This window comes from Cariama cristata, unplaced genomic scaffold (genome assembly GCF_000690535.1).
Source record: "Cariama cristata isolate BGI_N322 unplaced genomic scaffold, ASM69053v1 scaffold3062, whole genome shotgun sequence".
Lineage (NCBI taxonomy): Eukaryota > Metazoa > Chordata > Aves > Cariamiformes > Cariamidae > Cariama > Cariama cristata.
Window position 1 is genome coordinate 6,328 of NW_009604222.1, and position 12,127 is coordinate 18,454.

At 38.7% G+C, this 12,127-nt stretch overlaps 1 protein-coding gene across 1 annotated transcript in view; it reads right to left on the reverse strand.

The window, feature by feature from the left end:
• Positions 1–455: 455 nt before the first annotated feature.
• The window catches only part of ARID2 (AT rich interactive domain 2 (ARID, RFX-like)), a gene marked incomplete at its 3' end in the record, with an annotated part of 38,988 nt that continues 27,316 nt past the window's right edge, over positions 456–12,127 (reverse strand). The window contains exons 5-13 of the mRNA XM_009695486.1: positions 11,223–11,289; positions 10,888–11,138; positions 9,636–9,732; positions 9,346–9,555; positions 8,841–9,008; positions 7,496–7,571; positions 4,356–4,490; positions 3,697–3,896; positions 456–3,316 (exon numbers count right to left, since the gene is read on the reverse strand). Of these exons, the coding sequence (XP_009693788.1) occupies positions 456–3,316; positions 3,697–3,896; positions 4,356–4,490; positions 7,496–7,571; positions 8,841–9,008; positions 9,346–9,555; positions 9,636–9,732; positions 10,888–11,138; positions 11,223–11,289 (4,065 nt within the window). The remainder of the gene's footprint in view (positions 3,317–3,696; positions 3,897–4,355; positions 4,491–7,495; positions 7,572–8,840; positions 9,009–9,345; positions 9,556–9,635; positions 9,733–10,887; positions 11,139–11,222; positions 11,290–12,127) is intronic.

Below are 12,127 nucleotides of genomic sequence, written 5' to 3' on the forward strand. Positions count from 1 at the left end.
TTGAAGACCACCTTTAAATGCGAGAACTTCAACTCATTCAGCAAGCCAGATGCAGCTGCGGTGATTCACTTGCAAAAAAACATCTTCACCCCTCCATAAGCAATACAGACCAAGAATAAAATGCAGAACAATACTGGCATTTTCACCATACAATGAATCTTTGTTGTTTTCAGAACAGTTAATCCTTTAAGGAATAAACCAGTAAGCAGAAGTTCTTTCCTTACTGCGTATTATCAAGCTACAAACTGTTTTAAATTCCACTGTTGTCACTGACATTGAAGAAGTATGCAAACTATTAGACCTTTAGTCTGTGAAAGAACAGAAACCATCATTTTCTGAATATTTTAAATACTATGCAAGAGATATTGACTGAGTTCATGTTTTCACCCGCGTTATTTCACAGTATTAGCCCAAATCACAGTTAGAATAAACGTAAAAAGAACACTGCAACATACCTGTGTGACCATGCTTTGTATATACGTGGTTGGATGCTGCTGCTTTTGTTGAACAGCACTTTCTATTGCTACTTTCGCTACAGTGCTTGGATCCGCTCCAGCTGGCACAGCAACCATAGTTGCACTGCAACCAGCATTGTTGGGGTCACTGATTGTAACAATTCTAACTCCTACTTTATTTGGAATTCCTGGAACAGTTTCCCTGTCATTATCCTCTGCTGGCCTCTTTACAGTTTTGCATTCTGCTGTGCCATTAGTAGACCGAACTTCGGATGACAGGGTAGACTGGGACACTCTAGGTCCTGAGTGTGGAACTGCTAGGATTTGATGCCCCTGTATAACAGAGGCTGTAGATTGCGGTGAGACAACTACACTTGGGCGTTGCTGAGGCACATCTGAATTCAAACTTGAAGCTAGAGGTCCATTAGGTAAATCAGTGTTGGTACCACTAAGTTGCTGGGTTAACAGTTTTGCAGCCTCCTGTGTACCGCTTACAACAGGTGAACTACTCAAAGTTAATACAGGCCCATTAGAAATTCTTTCCCCTTGATCACCTTTGGCAGTATCTTGCTGCGTGGCTTCCAAATTCCCTTGTTGTTCCACTGAAGATATCTCACCATTTCCTACGTGATTGGAAGTTTTGTGATTTGGAATGTTTTTGCTCAAATGAGAACCATCTGCTTTATCAAAATCACAGATTCCATTAACTAGGGGCTTCTTCAAATCACTTTTAATTTCCTGTGTGTCCATTTGTTCAAAGTTCTGCTTTCCAGGAGCTCCGTTCTCACCCATTTCTAATGATGGCCCATTACTGACTTGTGAGCACTGATTGGCCTCATTCTGAGTTTTCCCTGAGTTAGAAGGAGGTAGACTGGAGTCACTATACTTTCTCCCATTTAAAAGACTTCCCACCTGCATTTCATTTTCTTTTGCATCCCCATTGCTGGTGTTTGCAGCTCCTCTTCGGCAGGAAGGATTCTCCATAACTTCAATTTTACGTTCATGAATGTGTAAACCTGTTGCTTCCTTTGCTTCTTCCTCCTTTTGGCAAATTATTTTATCACCCTTGAATGGGGGAGCAGCAGTACATGGTGATTGTCCAGCTGAAGGTGCTTGAGTAGGTGGAAGTGTTTGCACCTGTAGCCCAACTCCTGTCTGTGCTCCACTCACTGCAATTCCTGCTGGAGCAATGATCTGAGTTGCATTTCCCTGACTCACAGTTGCAGTAGCAAAACTCGTATTTGGCACAACTGTTATCGTAACCTGGTTGCCAGTAGTCCCTTGGAAAATAGTCGCTGGGCTGTTTGAGATCAACTGGCCTGGCAATATCTGTAAATTAGAAATGGGTACTGTTTGTACGGCCCCTTGGGGCTGGATTGCACCCGGGACCAGCTGAACATTTTGCTGTCCAACCAGCAGCTGCTGGGCTGGGGACTGTCCTTGAACTCCAAAACCTGGTGCCTGGTTATTGGCCATCTGATAAACCACCTGAGGGCTAGGAGCTCTTGCATTGTTAGGTGGGGGAATCTGGGGAGCTGGGAGTATAAGCTTCCCCCCTGGCGTTGAGGGGCCTCTTTTTGGAAGAAGTAGTTGTTTTATCAGACTAGACTCACCAGAGTTAGGCTGGCCAACTCCTGTATTAGCTTGTTGTGACTGAACTTGCATTTGTATCGGTTGTTGTACCTGTACCTGCTGCTGCGATGATGCTGGTGAATGTTGCTGCTGCTGCTGCCTCTTTACAGAAAGCATCTGGCTGACAGTAGGAGGGGGTCCTTGTGACTGAGGAGTGGTAGATGAAGAGGACATAACTGTAGGAACTTGATTATTTGTAACCGGACCTGGGGATGGTGAAGAAGATGGAGTAATGCTTGGCTGTCCAGTCAACTGGACAGTTTGACCAGCAGGAATAGAAGCTGGGTTAGCAAGCACTATTTGATGAATGGCTGGTGCATACGTTTGACCTTGCTGAGCTGGCTGGCTTACAATCACTACACTTTGCTGGGATGGTGGTGGAGGCTGCTGCTGTGGCTGCATCGGCTGCTGTACCACGGCAGGTGGAACTTGCTGAGACGGCAGAGGCTTCGGTGCAATATTCTGAAACCCTACCCTAGATGTTGGTGGGTTTTGGACACCTGCGATTGTAACCACCTGCCCAGCTGCTACTTGGAAATTTTGAACGGTGGTGGCAGAAGCAATGTTAGATGCAGAGGTTGTAACGTACTGCTGTGGTGCTATGATGACCGTATCTTGTTGCTGGTTACCAGCAGAGGACTGCTGAGATGACGTCTGCCCAGGCTGTGATGATGTGCTGATTAGCTGTTGACCCTGTGAAACTGCTGAACTGCATGCTGGTATGTTTTGTACTCTGCCAAATATATGACCCTGAGGTACAGCTTGCTGAATTACTGTAACAGGAGTGCCTGAAGGTATCTGTCCTGGTACCACTGCATGCAGTGGAGACTGCTGTTGAATTACAGGTTGGTGGTGAAGCAATGTCTGAGAACTAACGACTGTAACAGACGGCTGTTGTCCTGTAGTGCTGTGATTTTGATTAGAAGCTTGTGGTGCTCCTCCTACAGCAATAGTAACAGGAACTGCAGACTGGGGAACAGAGCTCTGTATTACTGTGGCCTTCACTACTTCACAGGATATTGGACCTTTATTCTGTATAACAGTCACTGGAGCATTTTGTTGCTGCTGTGTATGAATAGAAGGATTTTGTGGAATTCTAGAAACAGTCTGTGCCACAGTATGAACACCTTGAATTGGAAAAGACATCTGTGTTGCTGTCAAAGTTGAAGACTGGTTAATAGGGGTCCTCTGATAGTGATTTCCTACGCTTGGTAGCCCATGCGGGATTCCTGTCGAAATAAACACAATTAAAAAAGTTTGGAAGCAAAAATTATTTCAAAACACATTAACATAACAATTTTTTAAAAATCCAAGGCTCAAATTTGTAATTCTATAGGAAGCGGTTTCTCTTCTCAGCTATACTGCAACTGACTTAATGATTCAGCAACAACGGCTTGTCTGCTGACTGACAAGTTTACGGATTACATGTCGAACACTAGAATAGCATGCAAGTACATACTGCAATAATATTCCTAACATTATTGAATAAAATCAACAAAAACATGTGTCCCCGACTTCCAACACTTTCAAAGTATTTTAAAAAACTTTTGTCTTCTATTGTCATTTCAGAATCAAAGCAGAATATTTGATGTTTAATTAATTTAAAAACCTGCTGGCGAAGGAGACGAAGACACATCAGGAATTGAATCAACCCGGACAACTGGGGTAGACGAAGTTGGTTGCTGCTGATAGTACATCTGAATGGGAAGTGGTATAGCTCTCCTTTTCACTCCTACCACATGTATATGTGCTTGACCATTGTTACCTGGATCTTCTACTCTCTTCACTGTATGATTTGGAAAGACAGTTCTGCCAAATACAACACAAATTATGTTAAATAAACACAGTAACTCAACTCTTTTACAATGTTTTTGTTTTAACGAACTGCTCTTGTGTGCACTAATGCCTGCATCTTTGCAATACAGCAGGATTCTCCAATAGCATCTGAGTATTCATCATTGAGGACGGGCAGGTCCACCAGATGGTTGGGCAAGATCTCATACAAGCCAAGTGAAAACTACGATACCTCCAAAAACTACTTTGGAAAAAACTGAAAGGACTATAAGCAGAGAAGGAACCCTATCAAAGATCCTGAAATAGAATGAAATAAAATTAAACAAACTCCTAACATTTGTTTCAATTAAAATTCCAAAACTGGATGTCTTTCAAACTCAACTCAGTAGATCTTTTCTCAAAGAAATCTAAAGCTACAAGTTAGTACTGAGCACATACAATGCTTCTTTATTGTTGCATGAATTTTTGTCTTACCGCAGACATTTATAAAATCCAGTTGATGTTAGGATCCCACCTCGAGCTAATTTACTGCAGGTGGAGAGGTATTCAGAGTACATTTCTGCTCGAGAGACTGAGCAATCAAGATTCACTTCAAAATGTGCGTTCAACCTGAGGATGAAAAAATAAATTATGAAGTAAAATATAGAGAGAGTACTTTTAAAAGGGTCATTAAAACACTTCTGTTTGTATCACATAGACTTTTGAGACCTGATAAGAACATGGAAAATAGCATTTTAGTATATTGTCTTGTCAAATGTCTGTTCCATACTTTCTCCTCACTGCTTATGATTCAACACATAGGACCCCTAACACATGCAGTCAGTTCTACATGCAACATCTTGTTTACATATGTAATATGCAAAATAGTCTCTATATATGCCTTTTTTATTGTATATTCAGAAATAAAAGCACAAAAGAATGCATTGTTGGGTGATGTCTCCTCCCAATAGCTCTATTCTTGTTTCTTACTGATTCTACTTTAGCAAAAGATGGACTGAATGCTAGCTAATTCTTCATCAGAAATTTCTCTCAGAAGTCAATGTTTGTATCAAACCCAAGATTTTGTTAACTGATCCACTAATGAAGTCTTACTTTAAAATACAAGTAAAACCAGGGATAGAATGACAATCTCAATCCTGTCGTTCTTATACAGGTGGGAAGGCAGGAGAGAGGGGACTGGCATTCTAAGAGCGGATGTACACAAACACACACGCTCTCATTCCTGGAGTCCCACACTACATAGACATCCGTAAAATCCTTCAACAGCCTGTTCTGCCTAACGTTCAATTTCCAGGGAAAGAAAGTGTATTTCCTACAGACCCTCCATAAGCACACAGACCATCCAACCCCCAACCAGGAAGCTGTGAGAGAAGGAAACCTTTTCTACCAGAGACATGGGAAAGGTTCGTCCCCAGCAGCAAATGGAGGTAAGTAACAACTCTCACACAATGCCCAAATACCAGTACCAGAATATAGGCTCAGACAGAATAAAAATATTTTTTAAATTGTCAGCCTTTACTATATGGTGCTAACACTTTGGAAAACTACACTGCATTCTCCTTTGTAGAGTCCTATACTCCCAATATAACTAGATGTTTCAAAAGAGAAAAAGCAAAATTCTTTAAACTGTTCTCTCAGAACCAGTAAAGAGTAAGTATAATGCCATTTCTCCTACAGCTGAGTTACAACTCTATTATTACAAAAATTGAAATCACACTGTATAACAGAAAGTCTAGGCATTAATTCAATTTGGCATATCACACAAATGACTGTCCAGTTGGGTATGTCATATTAGGCTGACACACTATCACTGGTACCAGCAAACTGAAGATATTCAGGTGAGATGGGACCTGCGATTAGCACTTCACTGTCACATGCACTTACCTGACACAGACTCCTACTCAGGCTAAGCTGGCTAATAATATATTCAGGAAGGTCAGTTTAAATACCTTCTCTTCCTGCTGCTTCCAAGAGATAGTAACTTTTCTAAATACTACTGCTATGATTTACTCATTTTCCCATTTCTCTCGATAGGGAGCAATGACTAAAACACACCCTGGAAATTCATGGAAGACAGTCCACGTTAGCATTGATGAAAACGCTTGGAAGAGGCTACTCCTCTGCTCTCAATTTGCCTTTTTTCTTCTTCTTCTTTTTTTTTGGCAGCACAGTTAGTATTTAAGGATAATTTTCATGACTAGCTGTTCTTTTTTTATTTTTCACTAGCTCATATCTACCTAAGACTAATCAGAAGAAAATCAAGTACAAAATACTAGTATTCAACACTGACAGCTGCAGAAGCACACGGAAGCAGAAACAAAGCAGGCATTCTAAATCTTCCTGACAGAATGCTCTACAGTTTGCTTCAGTATCTTCTGTGATTCAATGGTATCACACAGCTGCAACATGGTACCCACCCATACTTACTTTAACAGCTGAAACTTCTATTTCTATACAAAGTGCAAATTTCACCTTGCCTACAACTTTACTACTGAAAGCTAGATGTCCAGTGCTCTCACAGTCAACAGAGAGAAGGTGGCACCAGAAAGTCATTCATAATCTCATCAGGAACTAGGCAGGTGAAGGCAATTCATTTTACTCCTGGAGGAATCTCCCACTCCATTAATTAAAAAGGCAGCCTAGAAAACCAGCTTTGGCTAGAGACCAACTTGCAGATTGCTAAATTGAGCTGCAGTGATTCCAACTCCAGGTATCCCTGTTTAATTGTCTAAATGTGAAATTTCTCAGGTTTTCAGCAGTGTATGTTAGTAATACTTTGCGCAGTGTGCAAACAGAAGCACAGGAACAACATCAGCTGACCAACAAGAATCTGCAACACTTCCCCCATGCAATCAAAGCTTTGCTAGAAGTGTAAGTAAAACTAAATTATGACCTAAAGCACGAAGCTTTGACAAATTCTACCCACTTTACCTTGAAGGCCCTTGTCTGATCAGTAAGACAAAAAATGAGCATATGAGTTGTGAACCAGCAGAGGTGGAAGGCTCCATCAGGAATCAATTAATAGAAATATTTAGAATGTGAGTAGATTTACATACGTCAAATAGTTCAGGAAGATCACCCTCAGTCAACTTGAAAAACCACAGGTAGAATAGTTTTTCTCTAAATATCTAACAACAACAATATTAGTTGAAAGTAAGAGAATTTGGATGGAAAAGGCTTTGATCTTCCATAACTTGCTTAAGGTTCACAATGATCCCATGATAGATTTGCAGGATCTAGCTTCATAATTTGAGAATTACTTTTATATTGGTGCAGTAATATAGCAACACATTACCAGATGAAAACACTCATGAAACAGATCATGCTGCTTGACAATTTAAAAAATAAATAAAATCAAGATCAGAGTTAAAAATCAAATCTATTCTAAGAGAGAAAACAACTAATTTCAAGTATTAGCTGTCAAAGAGTGAATATTGTGGTTGAGTTTTTTCTTTCATACTTCTTCAAGGCAATGACAGAATGGTTTTGCTTTACACTTTTCAGAAAAATGAGCCTAACAGTAACAGAAGCAAGCTAGAAAATTCTGTGACACATGAATACAAGCATTTTTCTTTGTTCTTCATTAAAGTACTTGAGTAGGACTATACACTTACCACTGACATGCAAATTTCTCGCTGTCTATTTCTACTATTCCTGGTGGTGGAGCAACATGTGGTGCTGTCCTAGAGGCTGTGGAGAATGAGGGGAAGAAAAAAAAACTTGCTGAAAGGATTTATTGTTCTCCTGAATGAAGCACTTCAACTCCATGGCTTTCACTGGTACAGTTTCTCCTGTGTTTGTAAGCAAGGACACATCTGGCTATGGCAAGTCACAAAGGTGCACTAAGCAGACTACAGGTTTGCACCACAATCTACCAAAGTGAAGCACAGCACGCCAAGGCCAGAGCTGCCACTGAAGTGCAATCATGACGTAAGCACTTAGTGAATGACAGCTTCCAGATTCACGGTCATGATCCACAATCTCAGTACTTTAGAGTACTGAGCATGATTTAAGAGTGGCACAATACTCCATCAGAACAGGCACAAAGACACAACAATTATTTTTCCAATTCCTAAGTGGAAGCAAGTATCATGCAAAGATTTTTGTTGCAATGTCACATCGGTTCTTTCTATTCACTCTCGTTCATCCCCTTGGTCACATTCTTTTCCAGTCACTTTCACTGTGATATCTGCACCCCTTCCAGAAACAAGACACTTAGACATGCCAGCCAGTGTATGTCTTAATGGTTCTTTCTCCATTTTTTCCCCAGAACAAATAGCTATGTTCCATCTTGCGTGCACTTGTTGTATAATGCTATGTGCTTTTACTAGTAAAGACAGCATGCAGTACATATGCTACTCCTCCTGACCAATAATTGAAAGTTGATGGCATAGCTAACTAAGTGCCAGTATTTAATCCCAAAATAAAACTGCAAAAATTAATTATAAATTAAAATTTAATGATGATTAAGAAAACACTTTTCAAGCTTTGAACAACAGTTAAAATTTGGTTCACATCACAGTAAGTCGTTTAGCAGCTTCAACAGAGGCATGATCCTGTGTGTTTTTCTCATCTCTAATTCTATCAAATACTGCATGTTACTGCCCAATAATATTCTGTGTAAAACACAATATAAAATGGACTTCTAATTCTCTGCAAATTGTGGGAGCAATTTTTTTCCACTGAACAAGTTAAAATAAGGAGTATACATACCTTTCAGTAAATTTTCAGACTAGCAACTGAAAAATATTGAGAGACTTTAAAGCCTGTTTCACAACAGTTTTGGCTAACATAGCTTTGTATTTGCTTTGTGAACAAGCGTCTGAAAAAGATACCATATGTTATGCATAATGCTATACTTATTTATGTAAATTAATCAGAAACCTACAGAAGACAAAAATCAGACATGTCATACAGGAAATTTTGTAGAAGAGCATGTTCTCTTGCAGTGATACTAACCTGGGACACCTGTTGCATGGGCCTGTGAAGAACCATGGTCCATTACTTGTGGTCTGACATCAAGTACTCCTTGCTGGCTAACACACTGATGTTCAATGAGTTTTACAGCAGTAAGTGCATCAGGTCCAAACATCTGGATGTCCATAGAAACCAGACATACTAATGTATCTAAAGTATTAAATGTAAAACCAACAATGGCATTAGGACAAGACAAATGAATGCTGCTGGGACATATCGATTTGCTTTAAAATTGCCATGTGTTGAAAGAAAACAAGCCTCTGCATGCTTCTGTAGATTTTTTTTTCTTTTAAACACTTTTCATGGCATTAAAAAAAGAAACGAGGACACAAAGAATAAATTTTAGTAAAATTACCTATCCTACTATCCATCCCTAAGCTGCACAAACACACACAAGAAAGCCACGTTTTTAACCACTGAACATGGTATACTCTTAAGTCTTTTTTCCTACATAAGTGACAGTAAATAGATTTTGCTTCTCCCTTACCTATGCTCTTCTCTACTTTAGCAATCTTTGAGCAGGCCACTTCTCCCATTTCCGTGAGCATGTATAGCACCTCAAGTGCTGAGATTACAAGCAGCACATCTGGTAGCGTGAGATGACATATGATCTCTTTATAGGATTCTTGATCCACATATTCACAAATTAAGACACCATTATCTTCAGCCTTACAAAGATTTGCCAAGATTTCCATACCTGAAGAACAAATACAAAATAGTTTTAAACAGCAATAATTACAATTCTAATAAAACAACAAGAATAGCTAAAGATCTTACCTCTCATTTTTAAAAATCTATCCCTTGACATGAGGCATTTTGTAACAGTGTGAAACATTAGATGAGTAGTTTTGAAATCAACAGGATCCAAAAGAAGCTGATGAGAAAGAAAAAAACCCATATGACTAACACTATCCATATAGTGCTAAAGGCTCAAGTCTTTCAATTTGCATATCAGAATACAAGATTCAAAAGTGTTTAAATGCAGCACTTGTAAGTTACATTTGTGTTCACAAAACCAGAACCCTGTGAGCCTTTTATTGTAGCTAGGATTTTGAGCCCCCGCCTCCTTTTCTGCTCTGAAGTAGCAGTCTAATTTACACTTTCCAGTGCTCAGAATAAAGAAAATAACTTTATTCCCAGGCAGTCAACAGTATACACAAATACATTTTAACATCCAACAATTAACAGAACTTGAATAACAACAAACATTCCTTCCCAAACACTATCACAATTGTTCATCCTGTTTCCTTCTACTTCTGCTGCTCAACCAGAGCTCTCAGGCATTATAATATGTAACATTCTCTCTTATTCAAGAGAAGCTGGATACATGGTAAATAAAAACACCATCTTTTTTTCAATATTCAGCAGTGGACCAATACTTCAAGTCTTATTCTCTGATACTGCCAATTTTACTTAAATTTATCTGTTATATTTTAAAATATAAGGAATATCTGAACATATCCTACCTATAAAATCTGTATAATTTATCTGCACAATGATCTGACATATTGAAATAGTGTATTCTATTACATTCAAACCTCTCTGAAAGGACAAGGATGCCTCACGTGATTCAGGCAGTGTGTATACCCAGTGGCATATGACTAGCTTACTAGTGCCCACTATGCACAGCATAAAACCTTCTACCATCGCCTTTCTCAAATGCACTATTTTGAAGTTATGACTAAAGGTTGTAATTATAAAGTGAAGAAGCCAGTGTACAGTCCATCGAATTTAACTAAATTCCTTTCTTCTCTCTAGGAAACTAAACTGAAAATTATGCATTATGAATATCTTCTGTCTACCTGTATCATCAGTCGTCTTCATGTGATTCCATTTTAGCAAACTGACACAGTCTGTAGTTTTGTTTTGGCTCTGAATACTTGTTTTCAAATTGCTATTTACAAATTCAAAGAATAATTCATGTCCTGCTTCAGCCAATGATCAAGGAAAAAAGTAATTCATTTAATTAACACTAAAGTAACACTTTTATCAAATTACAGTTTAATTGTTCTGTTCTGAAGCACATTACCTCTGCTGCAATATTTCCCAGCGTGTCAAGACCCAACTGCCGTAGAGAAATAAAGTGACTATGAGCAGAGAGTAGCAGGAACCGAAGACAAGTACGATTAGCTGCCAAAAGTTTAACATTTCCCTCTTCAAAAGAAAGATTACGTAAAATCACTGCGATCTGAAGTACCCGCTGTCCTTCAATATCATTAATGCCCAATTTGCGGGGTGGATGGAATAAGGATTCCCAAATCCATTCTTCCGAAGGAATATCTACAAAATAAACAAATAAATTTTAGTCCTTCCTTTGCTATATTTACCAACATGTATGTATTAAGATTAGTGAAGATGTCTCACCTTGAGATTTGCTTCTGTCAGAAATTAGATCACGAACTTCAATATCCTCAACAATATCCTTCCAAAACTGAAGAAAGAATTAAAAATACACTTAATTTCTAGGGGATGGTATTTGTTTAAATATTCATTATTTTTATTTCTATTACACTATAATATTGAAAAAATATGAAAAGGATTGTTCTTTAAAAATTTCCTAGTACCTCAATTCACCTAACAGTAACCACATTTTTCACTCATAGGATGATATGCAAGATGTTCAGTACTTTACACTAAGAAACTCTTCCCTTCAAACACCAGAAGTGCGCATTCATCATCAACCAACACTACCACAGAAGTACTCTGCTGAAGCACATACTGAAACCATACGGACAGTTTTCCACAAACAATTAGAAATATAGCAGTTGTAAGCGGGGAAAAAAGTACAGTTCATCCTCCTTCACCTCCTACAAACAGTGAACTCCTAAAGCAGAAGATGGTGACTCCTCTCAGTTTCAGTAGAGCTTAGACTCCTGCTAGAAGTACAACAGTCAGATTTCTCTCTGGAGAGACTTTTTAAAGCTCCTGCTATGTTTTCCACATCATCATAAATCAATGAAAAGAGAGAAGCAACAACCACCACCACCACAAACCTGTATAAACATAAGCAAAACAGAATGCTTCAGCAGACTGGAATTCAAATTACTTTATAAATATGTGGCCTAATCTGTAAATGGTTGTTATGTCACTTAGTCCTGTTGAAATTCAAGAATTAATGAAGGGATTAAGGTTTGCAAGCTAATAAAAATACACACTGTGATGTATATTAATATAAAAATATATAATGATATATACATTCTAATGTGTGTATTATAACAGAAACATAAACATTTCTTTGACTAATAGAAATTTATACATTCCTTTGACTC